Source organism: Oncorhynchus mykiss, unplaced genomic scaffold (genome assembly GCF_013265735.2).
Source record: "Oncorhynchus mykiss isolate Arlee unplaced genomic scaffold, USDA_OmykA_1.1 un_scaffold_189, whole genome shotgun sequence".
Lineage (NCBI taxonomy): Eukaryota > Metazoa > Chordata > Actinopteri > Salmoniformes > Salmonidae > Oncorhynchus > Oncorhynchus mykiss.
The window spans coordinates 95001-110000 of record NW_023493675.1 but is presented as its reverse complement, the minus strand read 5'-3'; the positions used below and the strand labels follow the sequence as shown (position 1 = coordinate 110000).

Genomic DNA, 15000 nt, shown 5'->3' with positions numbered 1-15000 from the left:
ACCTGGAGAAAATAAATGAGAAACAATTTTTTTGTGTTTTTTTGTGTTATTAAATAAATGTATTGGCTGGTAAGAGTTTTGAGTCTATTTTTCTATCTACCTGCCACAGTGACTGATGGACCAAAACGTTTGTTTTTAGGTCCTATTCATAAACCATGTCTTTCCAAAACCCCACACAGGTTGTTTACACGTTGTTCAGTCATGGTACCTCATTAATTAGCTAGCTAGCTAACAACCTGGTTACGTTACCAGTATATCTTGTTCAGTCATGGTACCTCATTAATTAGCTAGCTAGCTAACAACCTGGTTACGTTACCAGTATATCTTGTTCAGTCATGGTACCTCATTAATTAGCTAGCTAGCTAACAACCTGGTTACGTTACCAGTATATCTTGTTCAGTCATGTTACCTCATTAATTAGCTAGCTAGCTAACAACCTGGTTACGTTACCAGTATATCTTGTTCAGTCATGTTACCTCATTAATTAGCTAGCTAGCTAACAACCTGGTTACTTTACCAGTATATCTTGTTCAGTCATGTTACCTCATTAATTAGCTAGCTAGCTAACAACCTGGTTACTTTACCAGTATATCTTGTTCAGTCATGTTACCTCATTAATTAGCTAGCTAGCTAACAACCTGGTTACTTTACCAGTATATCTAAACATCACGGAAAGAGAGGAAAAGGGGATATCAATGATCACAACAACAAATGAACGACTGATCTCTTGCATGAGTCACAAACTTGACGCTTTTAAAGAGACGGTGTAGAATTTTGGATGTCGGTTTACACAATGTAGAAACCTAGTAATCCACTTTGTCATTTCAATGACAGGTTTTATATCAACATTCTAGCTTTTCATTATAAGCAAAACGTCTTTACAGGATTAAATATTTAAATTAAATGTTACACAACATGTGCTTCAAAAGTAGCAAGAATTCATATCCAAATCTCCAAGTCGATATTCACGTAACAATAAGTAATTCCACACCTACAAATTGAGAAAAACTACAATTATTTCCCATTCACCCCTATTGTAAAAGAGTCAAATCGTTGCTGATTTTTTTTAAATACAGAAATAACAAAACATGCCATAAAGTTGCTGTGTTATTCAATGTACAACCAGGTCTAAAATCTGCAGCAACTCACTGCCTTCCTGAAGACAAACAATGTATACGAAACGCTTCAGTCTGGTTTTAGACCCCATCATAGCACTGAGACAGCACTTGTGAAGGTAGTAAATTACCTTTTAATGGCTTCAGACCGAGGCTCTGCATCTGTCCTCGTGCTCCTAGACCTTAGTGCTGCTTTTGATACCATCGATCACCACATTCTTTTGGAGAGATTGGAAACCCAAATTGGTCTACACGGACAAGTTCTGACCTGGTTTAGATCTTACCTGTCGGAAAGATATCAGTTTGTCTCTGTGGATGGTTTGTCCTCTGACAAATCAACTGTAAATGTCGGTGTTCCTCAAGGTTCCGTTTTAGGACCATTATTATTTTCACTATATATTTTACCTCCTGGGGATGTCATTCGAAAACATAATGTTAACTTTCACTGCAATGCGGACGACACACAGCTGTACATTTCGATAAAACATGGTGAAGCCGCAAAATTGCCCTCCCTGGAAGCCTGTGTTTCAGACATAAGGATGGCAGCAAATGTTCTACTTTTAAACCCGGACAAAACAGAGATGCTCGTTCTAGGTCCCAAGAAATAAAGAGATCTTCTGTTGGATCTGACAATTAATCTTGGTGGTTGTACAGTTGTACAGTCATCTCAAATAAAACTGTGAAGGATCTAAACATTGCTGATAGAATCTTGACTTTTAACCCCAAACCTGTGATCATATTACTCCAGTGCTAAGCCTCTCTGCTTCCTGTTAAGGCTTCAGCTGATTTCAAGGAAGTGGTGGATGGCGGCCAATTTTCTACTTTTAAACTCAGACAAAACAGAGATGTTTTAGGTGCCAAGAAACAAAGAGATCTTCTGTTGAATCTGACAATTAGTCTCAAATAAAACTGTGAAGGCCTCGGCGTTACTCTGGACCCCAATCTCTCTTTTGACGAACATATCAAGACTGTTTCAAGGACAGCTTTTTTCCATCTACGTAACATTGCAAAAAATCTGAAACTTTCTGTCTAAAAATGGTGCAGAAAAATGTATCCATGCTTTTGTCACTTCTAGGTTAGACTACTGCAATGCTCTACTTTCCGGCTACCCGGATAAAGCACTAAATAAACTTCAGTTAGTGCTAAATACGGCTGCTAGAATCCTGACTAGAACCAAAAGATGTGATCATATTACTCCAGTGCTAGCCTCTCTACACTGGCTTCCTGTCAAGGCAATGGCTGATTTCAAGCTTTTACTGCTAACCTACAAAGCATTACATGGGCTTGCTCCTACCTATCTCTCTGATTTGGTCCTGCCGTACATACCTACACGTACACTACGGTCACAAGACGCAGTCCTCCTTACTGTCCCTAGAACATCTAAGCAAACAGCTGGAGGCAGGGCTTTCTCCTATAGAGCTCAATTTTTATGGAATGGTCTGCCTACCCATGTCAGAGACGCAGACTCGGTCTCAATTTTTAAGTCTTTATTGAAGACTCATCTCTTCAGTAGGTCCTATGATTGAGTGTAGTCTGGCCCAGGAGTGTGAAGGTGAACGGAAAGGCTCTGGAGCAACGAACCGCCCTTGCTGTCTCTGCCTGGCCGGTTCCCCTCTTTCCACTGGGATTCTCTGCCTCTAACCCTATTACAGGGGCTGAGTCACTGGCTTACTAGGGCTCTTTCATACCGTCCCTAGGAGGGGTGCGTCACTTGAGTGGGTTGAGTCACTGACGTGATCTTCCTGTCCGGGTTGGCGCCCCCCCCTTGGGTTGTGCCGTGGGGGAGATCTTTGTGGGCTATACTCGGCCTTGTCTCAGGTTGGTAAGTTGGTGGTTGAAGATATCCCTCTAGTGGTGTGGGGGCTGTGCTTTGGCAAAGTGGGCTGGGTTATATCCTGCCTGTTTGGCCCTGTCCGGGGGTATCGTCGGATGGGGCCACAGTGTCTCCCGACCCCTCCTGTCTCAGCCTCCAGTATTTATGCTGCAATAGTTTATGTGTCGGGGGGCTAGGGTCAGTCTGTTATATCTGGAGTATTTCTCCTGTCTTATCCGGTGTCCTGTGTGATTTTAAGTATGCTCTCTCTAATTCTCTCTCTTTTTCTTTCTTTCTTTCTTTCTTTCTTTCTTTCTTTCTTTCTTTCTTTCTTTCTTTCTTTCTTTCTTTCTTTCTTTCTTTCTTTCTTTCTTTCTTTCTTTCGGAGGACCTGAGCCCTAGGACCATGCCTCAGGACTACTTGGCTTGATGTCTCCTTGCTGTCCCCAGTCCACCTGGTCGTACTGCTGTTCTGCCTGCGGCTATGGAACCCTGACCTGTTGGACGTGCTACCTGTCCCAGACCTGCTGTTTTCAACTCTCTAGAGACAGCAGGAGCAGTAGAGATACCCTGAACGATTGGCTATGAAAAGTCAACTGACATTTACTCCTGAAGTGCTGACCTGTTGCACCCTCTACAACCACTGTGATTATTATTATTTGACCCTGCTGGTCATCTATGAACATTTGAACATCTTGGCCATGTCCTGTTATAATCTCCACCCGGCACAGACAGAAGAGGACTGGCCACATAGCCTGGTTCCTCTCTAGGTTTTTTCCTATGTGCTAGCTAGCTACTCACTCACTTCCAGCAAAATGTTCCGGTCGGTAGCTAGCTAGAACTCACTCACTGCTAGCGTAATGTTCCGGTCGGTAGCTAGCTAGCACTCACTCACTGCTAGCGTAATGTTCCGGTCGGTAGCTAGCTAGCACTCACTCACTGCTAGCGTAATGTTCCGGTCGGTAGCTAGCTAGCACTCACTCTCTGCTAGCGTAATGTTCCGGTCGGTAGCTAGCTAGCACTCACTCACTGCTAGCGTAATGTTCCGGTCGGTAGCTAGCTAGCACTCACTCTCTGCTAGCGTAATGTTCCGGTCGGTAGCTAGCTAGCACTCACTCTCTGCTAGCGTAATGTTCCGGTCGGTAGCTAGCTAGCACTCACTCTCTGCTAGCGTAATGTTCCGGTCGGTAGCTAGCTAGCACTCACTCTCTGCTAGCGTAATGTTCCGGTCGGTAGCTAGCTAGCACTCACTCTCTGCTAGCGTAATGTTCCGGTCGGTAGCTAGCTAGCACTCACTCTCTGCTAGCACCGCCATGAAAAAGGGCATGAGCGAAGCCCTAGAATTTGACATAGTGAGAATGCTGTGGAACAGACAATTTTGAAAAGTCCTACTTCTCTTAAATGTAGTTTGGTATTTCATGAAAATTGCTTTGAAAACGTTTTTTTTTGCTTTGGGGTAACCTAGGTAACCACAGGTTGTTTTCCCCACAGGCAGGCATTCTATCCAATACTGACTGGGACTATATATGCTATATCTCAATCAATAAAAAAATACAAAATATTCTGGTGCTCCTAGACTTTATGTTGTGCACCTACATTTTTTAATGTTAGGAGCACCAGTGCTAATTAGGAGCACCAGTGCAAGTTAGGAGCACCAGTGCTAGTTAGGAGCACCAGCGCCAGTTAGGAGCACCAGTGCTAGTTAGGAGCACTAATGCTAGTTAGGAGCACCAGTGCTAATTAGGAGCACCAGTGACAGTTAGGAGCACCAGCGCCAGTTAGGAGCACCAGTGCTAATTAGGAGCACCAGTGCTAATTAGGAGCACCAGCGCCAGTTAGGAGCACCAGCGCCAGTTAGGAGCACCAGTGACAGTTAGGAGCACCAGTGACAGTTAGGAGCACCAGTGCTAATTAGGAGCACCAGCGCCAGTTAGGAGCACCAGTGCCAGTTAGGAGCACCAGTGACAGTTAGGAGCACCAGTGCTAGTTAGGAGCACCAGCGCCAGTTAGGAGCACCAGTGCCAGTTAGGAGCACCAGTGCTAATTAGGAGCACCAGTGCCAGTTAGGAGCACCAGTGACAGTTAGGAGCACCAGTGACAGTTAGGAGCACCAGTGCTAGTTAGGAGCACCAGTGACAGTTAGGAGCACCAGTGACAGTTAGGAGCACCAGTGCTACCAATAACAAAAAAATATGATTTGTAGCCCTGGTTTTAGTTGTTTTGTGGTTGTGTGGTGGTCATGGTTACCTCTCCACGGTCCAGGCTGTGTAATTGTGTGGTATATCAGCAGAGTGACTGGTCCAGTCTCCGGTCGGAAGCTCTCTGGTTTGCAGGCAGTAGTACCGTAGGGGGGAGGAGCCTGTCAACCCGGCAACCCAGTGGAGGCGGAGCCTACGAGATTGGATCTCCCCCTGGGGGACGGACAACTTCCTGGGGGGAGAGGGACGCTCTGGAGGGGGGAGAGAGAGGTAGAGAGACAGAGACAGAGAGAGAAATAGGGAGAGAGAGAGAGAGAGAGAGAAATAGGGAGAGGTAGAGAGAGAGAGACAGAGAGAGAAATAGGGAGAGAGAGAGATTTAACTGGCCATGTAAATGAAGTCTATTGAACTGAGAGACAGAGAGAGGTATTATTCAGTGATCTCCATAGTCCGTTGATCCTTCAGCTTGTGTCTAAGCCCCCAACAGAGCAGAACTCTATCAGTTCAGCTGGTAGTATCATGGAACAACAGAGCAGAACTCTGTCAGTTCAGCTGGTAGTATCATGGAACAACAGAGCAGAACTCTATCAGTTCAGCTGGTAGTATCATGGAACAACAGGGCAGAACTCTATCAGTTCAGCTGGTAGTATCATGGAACAACAGAGCAGAACTCTATCAGTTCAGCTGGTAGTATCATGGAACAACAGGGCAGAACTCTGTCAGTTCAGCTGGTAGTATCATGGAACAACAGGGCAGAACTCTATCAGTTCAGCTGGTAGTATCATGGAACAACAGGGCAGAACTCTATCAGTTCAGCTGGTAGTATCATGGAACAACAGGGCAGAACTCTGTCAGTTCAGCTGGTAGTATCATGGAACAACAGGGCAGAACTCTATCAGTTCAGCTGGTAGTATCATGGAACAACAGGGCAGAACTCTATCAGTTCAGCTGGTAGTATCATGGAACAACAGAGCAGAACTCTATCAGTTCAGCTGGTAGTATCATGGAACAACAGGGCAGAACTCTGTCAGTTCAGCTGGTAGTATCATGGAACAACAGAGCAGAACTCTGTCAGTTCAGCTGGTAGTACCATGGAACAACAGGGCAGAACTCTATCAGTTCAGCTGGTAGTATCATGGAACAACAGGGCAGAACTCTATCAGTTCAGCTGGTAGTATCATGGAACAACAGAGCAGAACTCTATCAGTTCAGCTGGTAGTATCATGGAACAACAGGGCAGAACTCTGTCAGTTCAGCTGGTAGTATCATGGAACAACAGGGCAGAACTCTATCAGTTCAGCTGGTAGTATCATGGAACAACAGAGCAGAACTCTATCAGTTCAGCTGGTAGTATCATGGAACAACAGGGCAGAACTCTATCAGTTCAGCTGGTAGTATCATGGAACAACAGGGCAGAACTCTGTCAGTTCAGCTGGTAGTATCATGGAACAACAGGGCAGAACTCTATCAGTTCAGCTGGTAGTATCATGGAACAACAGAGCAGAACTCTATCAGTTCAGCTGGTAGTATCATGGAACAACAGGGCAGAACTCTATCAGTTCAGCTGGTAGTATCATGGAACAACAGAGCAGAACTCTGTCAGTTCAGCTGGTAGTATCATGGAACAACAGGGCAGAACTCTATCAGTTCAGCTGGTAGTATCATGGAACAACAGGGCAGAACTCTATCAGTTCAGCTGGTAGTATCATGGAACAACAGGGCAGAACTCTGTCAGTTCAGCTGGTAGTATCATGGAACAACAGAGCAGAACTCTGTCAGTTCAGCTGGTAGTATCATGGAACAACAGGGCAGAACTCTATCAGTTCAGCTGGTAGTATCATGGAACAACAGGGCAGAACTCTGTCAGTTCAGCTGGTAGTATCATGGAACAACAGAGCAGAACTCTGTCAGTTCAGCTGGTAGTATCATGGAACAACAGGGCAGAACTCTGTCAGTTCAGCTGGTAGTATCATGGAACAACAGAGCAGAACTCTATCAGTTCAGCTGGTAGTATCATGGAACAACAGAGCAGAACTCTATCAGTTCAGCTGGTAGTATCATGGAACAACAGAGCAGAACTCTATCAGTTCAGCTGGTAGTATCATGGAACAACAGGGCAGAACTCTGTCAGTTCAGCTGGTAGTATCATGGAACAACAGAGCAGAACTCTGTCAGTTCAGCTGGTAGTATCATGGAACAACAGAGCAGAACTCTGTCAGTTCAGCTGGTAGTATCATGGAACAACAGGGCAGAACTCTGTCAGTTCAGCTGGTAGTATCATGGAACAACAGAGCAGAACTCTGTCAGTTCAGCTGGTAGTATCATGGAACAACAGGGCAGAACTCTGTCAGTTCAGCTGGTAGTATCATGGAACAACAGAGCTTTGAGTCACACCACACTATAACCAATGGTGTGTGTGTGTTTGTGTGTTACCATATCACTGTGTATCCAGCTGGCACATTTGGTTCCTTAGAAGTTGTGGGAATCCAGTCTGTGGCATTGTATGCATTGATAGATGACACAACGCCACAGATGATGTCATTGATAGATGACACAACGCCACAGATGATGTCATAGATAGATGACACAACACAACGCCACAGATGATGTCATAGATAAGATGACACAACACAACGCCACAGATGATGTCATAGATAGATGACACGACACCACATGATGATGTCATAGATAGATGACACGAAATCAATGCCACAGATGTCTCAAGTTTTGAGGGAGCGTGTAATTGGCCTGCTGACTACAGGAATGTCCACCAGAGCTGTTGTCAGAGAATTGAATGTTAGTTTTCAAACCATAAGCCGCCTCCAACGTCATTTTAGAGAATTTGTCAGTACGTCCAACCGGCCTCACAACCACAGACCACGTGTATGGCCTTGTGTGGGCGAGCGGTTTGCTGATGTCAAAGTTGTGAACAGAGTGCCCCATGGTAGCAGTGTGGTTATGGTATGGTCAGGCATAAGCTACGGACAACGAACAAAATTACATTTTATCAATTTAAATGCACAGAGATACCGTGACGAAATCCTGAGGCCCATTGTCGTGCCATTCATCCGCCCCCATCACCTCATGTTTCAGCATGATAATGCACGGCCCCATGTCAGAACGATCTGGACACAATTCCTGGAAGCTGAAAATGTACCAGTTATTCCACGGCCTGCAGACTCACCAGACATGTCACCCATTGAGCATGTTTGGGATGCTCTGTATCGACTTGTACCACAGTGTGTTCCAGTTCCCTCCAATTTCCAGCTACTTCTCACAGCCATTGAAGAATAGTTCATATTGTGGTCCTGGTGTTCGTATTGGTCCTGGTGTTCGTATTGGTCCTGGTGTTCCTATTGGTCCTGGTGTTCATATTGGTCCTGGTGTTCATATTGGTCCTGGTGTTCATATTGGTCCTGGTGTTCATATTGGTCCTGGTGTTCATATTGGTCCTGGTGTTCCTATTGGTCCTGGTGTTCATATTGGTCCTGGTGTTCATATTGATCCTGGTGTTCATATTGGTCCTGGTGTTCATATTGTGGTCCTGGTGTTCATATTGGTCCTGGTGTTCATATTGGTCCTGGTGTTCATATTGGTCCTGGTGTTCATATTGGTCCTGGTGTTCGTATTGTGGTCCTGGTGTTCATATTGGTCCTGGTGTTTATATTGGTCCTGGTGTTCATATTGGTCCTGGTGTTCGTATTGTGGTCCTAGTGTTCGTATTGTGGTCCTGGTGTTCATATTGGTCCTGGTGTTCATATTGGTCCTGGTGTTCATATTGGTCCTGGTGTTCATATTGTGGTCCTGGTGTTCATATTGGTCCTGGTGTTCATATTGTGGTCCTGGTGTTCATATTGGTCCTGGTGTTCATATTGGTCCTGGTGTTCATATTGTGGTCCTGGTGTTCATATTGGTCCTGGTGTTCATATTGGTCCTGGTGTTCATATTGGTCCTGGTGTTCATATTGGTCCTGGTGTTCATATTGATCCTGGTGTTCATGTTGGTCCTGGTGTTCATATTGATCCTGGTGTTCATTAGAGACTAATGCCAAAGCGTTGTGTACACGTGTGTTATTCAATTAGGAACTGTTAAAAGGTTCACCGTGGTCGCTCAGCAAATCACGCGTCTCATCCATTGGCACAGATAAAAGTGGACATGCACACGCACACACACGCACACACACACACACACACACACACACACACACACACACACACACACACACACACACACACACACACACACACACACACACACACACACACACACACACACAAACACACACACACAGTGGCAAGTAATTGTTTAATTTCAGATCGTTATCGATCTGACTGGTAATAAAATCCTCATTGATTCTCTCTCAACTTCATTAATCTGTTCCCCCTCTCCCTCCCCCTCTCTCCTCCTCTACCCCTCTCCCTCCCTCCCCCTCTCTTCTCCTCTCCTCCTCTCCCCTCTCAGTTTATAATGAGTAATGTAGCTCAGTTGGTAGAACAAGGTGCTATCTCAGTTTATAATGAGTAATGTAGTAATGTAGTAATGTAGCTATCTCAGTTTATAATGAGTAATGTATCTCAGTTTATTATGAGTAATGCTTTATAATGTGAACTGTGTCTGTGTACTGTGTCTCTGTGACTTTGTGTCTCTGTGTACTGTGTCTCTGTGACTTTGTGTCTCTGTGTACTGTGTCTCTGTGTACTGTGTCTCTGTGACTTTGTGTCTGTGTACTGTGTCTCTGTGTACTGTGGTGTGTGTGTCTCTGTGTACTGTGGTGTGTGTGTCTCTGTGTACTGTGTCTCTGTGTACTGTGTCTCTGTGTCTCTCTCTACTGTGTCTCTGTCTCTGTGTCTCCGTGTACTGTGTCTCTGTGTGTCTGTGTCTCTGTGTACTGTGTCTCTGTGTCTCTTTGTACTGTGTCTCTGTGTCGCTGTGTGTCTGTGTACTGTGTCTGTGTCTCTGTGTACTGTGTCTCTGTGTCTCTTTGTACTGTGTCTCTGTGTCTCTGTGTACTGTGTCTCTGTGTACTGTGTCTCTGTGTCTCTTTGTACTGTGTCTCTGTGTCTCTGTGTACTGTGTCTTTGTGTACTGTGTCTCTGTGTCTCTGTGTACTGTGTCTCTGTGTACTGTATCTCTGTGTACTGTATCTCTGTGTATTGTGTCTTTGTGTACTGTGTCTTTGTGTCTCTGTGTCTCTGTGTACTGTGTCTCTGTATCTCTGTGTACTGTGTCTCTGTATCTCTGTGTACTGTGTCTCTGTGTACTATGTCTCTGTGTACTGTGGTGTGCGTCTCTTACCTCTGCGTTCGGTGGTGATAACTACAGCTTCCTGAGCTCTGCCCCATCCCTGAGAGGTCCTAGCGGTCAACTTGAACACATAGGCCTGGTCTCCGGTCAAACTGCTGACTGTAAACTGACGCGCGGTCGACCCCACCTCCACCGTAGTGAACCGCATGGGGTCGCCGGCATCCAGACGGTACGCTATCTGATAACCTATGAGAGGGGGAAGAGGGAGGATGGCGGGGAGGAGGAGAGAGAAGTGAGGAGGAGGTAGGGAGGGGGAAGAGAGGGGGAGGAGGAGGGAGGGGGAAGAGGGAGGACGGCGGGGAGGAGGAGAGAGAAGTATGGAGGAGGTAGGGAGGGGGAAGAGAGGGGTGGAGGGAGGAGAGGAGAGGGAGAGGGAGAGGAGGGAGGGGGAAGATAGGGGTGGAGGGAGGAGAGGAGAGGGAGAGGAGGTGGAGGAGGGAGGGGGAAGAGAGGGGTGGAGGGAGGAGAGGAGAGGGAGAGGAGGGAGGGGGAAGAGAGGGGTGTAGGGAGGAGAGGAGAGGGAGAGGAGGAGGAGGAGGAGGGAGGGGGAAGAGAGGGGTGGAGGGAGGAGAGGAGAGGGAGAGGAGGGAGGGGGAAGAGAGGGGTGGAGGGAGGAGAGGAGAGGGAGAGGAGGAGGAGGAGGAGGGAGGGGGAAGAGAGGGGTGGAGGGAGGAGAGGAGAGGAGAGGGAGAGGAGGGAGGGAGAAGAGAGGGGTGGAGGGAGGAGATGGAGAGGAGGAGGAGGGAGGGGGAAGAGAGGGGTGGAGGGAGGAGAGGGAGAGGAGGAGGAGGGAGGGGGAAGAGAGGGGTGGAGGGAGGAGAGGAGAGGGAGAGGAGGGAGGGGGAAGAGAGGGGTGGAGGGAGGAGAGGGAGAGGAGGAGGAGGGAGGGGGAAGAGAGGGGTGGAGGGAGGAGAGGAGAGGGAGAGGAGGGAGGAGAGACAGAGAGTTAAAGAGACAAAGAGTTACTTTATGTAGAATCCTGGTGGTCTGGTGAGGGCGTTTGTGGGTTTTGGGGGGAGGGTGGTTGTTCTAGTGTGTGTGTGTGTGTGTGTGTGTGTGTGTGTGTGTGTGTGTGTGTGTGTGTGTGTGTGTGGCCTACTTTAGATCCTAGAGCCCAAAGGGAGATGACACACCAGGAGACAGGAAACAGGCTTTCAACAAGATCAGCACACACACACACACACACACAAACACGCACACACACAGCACACACACACACACACACACACACACACACACTGTTATCCTACTATATATCACACTGAGGGTGTGTATTCCTTTATATCACACTGTGGGTGTTATCCTACTTTATATCACACTGTGGGTGTTATCCTACTTTATATCACACTGTGTGTGTTATCCTACTTTATATCACACTGTGTGTTATCCTACTTTATATCACACTGTGGGTGTTATCCTACTTTATATCACACTGTGGGTGTTTATTCCTTTATATCACACTGTGGGTGTTATCCCACTTTATATCATACTGTGGGTGTTATCCTACTTTATATCACACGGTGGGTGTGTGTGTGTGTGTGTGTGTTATCCTACTATATATCACACTGTGGGTGTTATCCTACTTTATATCACACTGTGGGTGTTATCCTACTATATATCACACTGTGGGTGTTATCCTACTTCATATCACACTGTGGGTGTGTGTGTGTTATCCTACTATATATCACACTGTGGGTGTTATCCTACTTTATATCACACTGTGGGTGTTATCATACTTTATATCACACTGTGGGTGTTATCCTACTATATATCACACTGTGGGTGTTATCCTACTTCATATCACACTGTGGGTGTGTGTGTGTTATCCTACTATATATCACACTGTGGGTGTTATCCTACTTTATAACACCCTGTGGGTGTAACCCTACTTTATATCACACTGTGGGTGTTTATTCCTTTATATCACACTGTGGGTGTAACCCTACTTTATATCACACTGTGGGTGTTATCCTACGATATATCACACTGTGGGTGTTATCGTACTTTATATCACACTGTGTGTGTTATCCTACTATATATCACACTGTGGGTGTTATCCTACTTTATATCACACTGTGGGTGTTATCCTACTATATATCACACTGTGGGTGTTATGCTACTTTATATCACACTGTGGGTGTGGGTGTGTGTTATCCTACTATATATCACACTGTGGGTGTGTGTTATCCTACTACATATCACACTGTGGGTGTGGGTGTGTGTTATCCTACTATATATCACACTGTGGGTGTGTGTTATCCTACCTTAGTTAATACATACAGTGTTATCCTACCTTAGTTAATACATACAGTGTTATCCTACCTTAGTTAATACATACAGTGTTATCCTACCTTAGTTAATACATACAGTGTTATCCTACCTTAGTTAATACATACAGTGTTATCCTAACTTAGTTAATACATACAGTGTTATCCTACCTTAGTTAATACATACAGTGTTATCCTACCTTAGTTAATACATACAGTGTTATCCTACCTTAGTTAATACATACAGTGTTATCCTACCTTAGTTAATACATACAGTGTTATCCTACCTTAGTTAATACATACAGTGTTATCCTACCTTAGTTAATACATACAGTGTTATCCTACCTTAGTTAATACATACAGTGTTATCCTACCTTAGTTAATACATACAGTGTTATCCTACCTTAGTTAATACATACAGTGTTATCCTACCTTAGTTAATACATACAGTGTTATCCTACCTTAGTTAATACATACAGTGTTATCCTACCTTAGTTAATACATACAGTGTTATCCTACCTTAGTTAATACATACAGTGTTATCCTACCTTAGTTAATACATACAGTGCCTTCATACCCCTCATACTTATTCTACATTTTGGATTCAAAGTTATTTTTTCCTCACACATCTACACACACACAACACCCCATAATGACTGGTCAAGACTCTCACTGCTTTACACACCTGGATTGTACAATATTTACACATTATTATTATTTTTTCAAATTCTTCAAGCTCTGTCAAGCGGGTTGATGGGCATTGTTAGATTTAAAAAAGCCGATTTAAGTCAAAACTGTAACTAGGCTACTCAGGAATATTCAATGTCGCCTTGGTAAGCAACACTAGTGTAGATTTGGCCTTGTGTTTCAGGTTATTGTCCTGCTGAAAGGTCTATTTGTCTCCCAGTGTCTGTTGGAAAGCAGACTGAACAAGAATATGCCTGTGCTTAGCTCTATTCCGTTTATTTTTATCCTAAAAAACACCCTAGTCCTTGCCGATGACAAGCATACCCATAACATGATCCAGCCTGCTTGAAAATACGAAGAGTGGTACTGAGTTATGTATTGTGTGGGATTTGCCCCCAACACAATGTTTTATATTCAGGACATCAAGTTAATTTCTTTGCCAATTTTTTTGCAGTTTTACCTTGTTGCAGTTTGCCTTGTTGCAGTTTGCCTTGTTGCAGTTTGCCTTGTTGCAGTTTGCCTTGTTGCAGTTTGCCTTGTTGCAGTTTGCCTTGTTGCAGTTTGCCTTGTTGCAGTTTGCCTTGCTGCAGTTTGCCTTGTTGCAGTTTACCTTGTTGCAGTTTGCCTTGCTGCAGTTTGCCTTGTTGCAGTTTGCCTTGTTGCAGTTTGCCTTGTTGCAGTTTGCCTTGCTGCAGTTTGCCTTGTTGCAGTTTACCTTGTTGCAGTTTGCCTTGCTGCAGTTTGCCTTGTTGCAGTTTGCCTTGTTGCAGTTTGCCTTGTTGCAGTTTGCCTTGTTACAGTTTGCCTTGTTGCAGTTTGCCTTGTTGCAGTTTGCCTTGCTGCAGTTTGCCTTGTTGCAGTTTACCTTGTTACAGTTTGCCTTGCTGCAGTTTGCCTTGTTGCAGTTTTACCTTGTTGCAGTTTGCCTTGTTGCAGTTTGCCTTGTTGCAGTTTGCCTTGTTGCAGTTTGCCTTGTTGCAGTTTGCCTTGTTGCAGTTTGCCTTGTTGCAAACAGGCTGCATGTTTTGAAATATTTGATTCTGTTCAGGCTTCCTTCTATTCACTCTGTCATATAGATTAGCAACGTGGAGTAACTACAATGTTGCTGATCCTCAGTTTCCTCAGTCGATGTCCAAAACTGATAGAGACATACCCCAAGCGACTTACAGCTGTAATCGCAGCAAAAGGTGGCGCTACAAAGTATTAACTTAAGGGGGCTGAATAATTTTGCACGCCCAATTTTTCAGTTTTTGATTTCACTTCATGATTGTGTCCCACTTGTTGTTGATTCTTCACAAAAAAAATACAGTTTTATATCTTTATGTTTGAAGCATGAAATGTGACAAAAGGTCGCAAAGTTCAAGGGGGCCGAATACTTTCGCAAGGCACTGTATGTGACTTGTTCAGCACATTTTTGCTCCAGAACTTATTTAGGCTCATAACAAAGGGGTCGAATACTTATTGAATCAATTCAGCTTTTCATTTAAAAAAAAAAATTTGTAAACATTTGTAAAAACATAATTCCACTTTGACATTATGGGGTAATATGTGTAGGCCAGTAACACAACATCTCAATGTAATCTATTACATATACAGGCTGTAACACAACATCTCAA

At 44.8% G+C, this 15000-nt stretch overlaps 1 protein-coding gene across 3 annotated transcripts in view; it reads right to left on the bottom strand.

The window, feature by feature from the left end:
- LOC110519557 (protein sidekick-1) overlaps positions 1-15000 on the bottom strand; it is a 134539-nt gene that overhangs the window by 34476 nt on the left and 85063 nt on the right. For all 3 annotated transcript variants that reach the window (XM_036972688.1, XM_036972689.1, XM_036972690.1), the window contains 2 exons: positions 10422-10616; positions 5176-5377 (listed from right to left, as the gene is read on the bottom strand). In XM_036972688.1, the coding sequence (XP_036828583.1) occupies positions 5176-5377; positions 10422-10616 (397 nt within the window). The remainder of the gene's footprint in view (positions 1-5175; positions 5378-10421; positions 10617-15000) is intronic.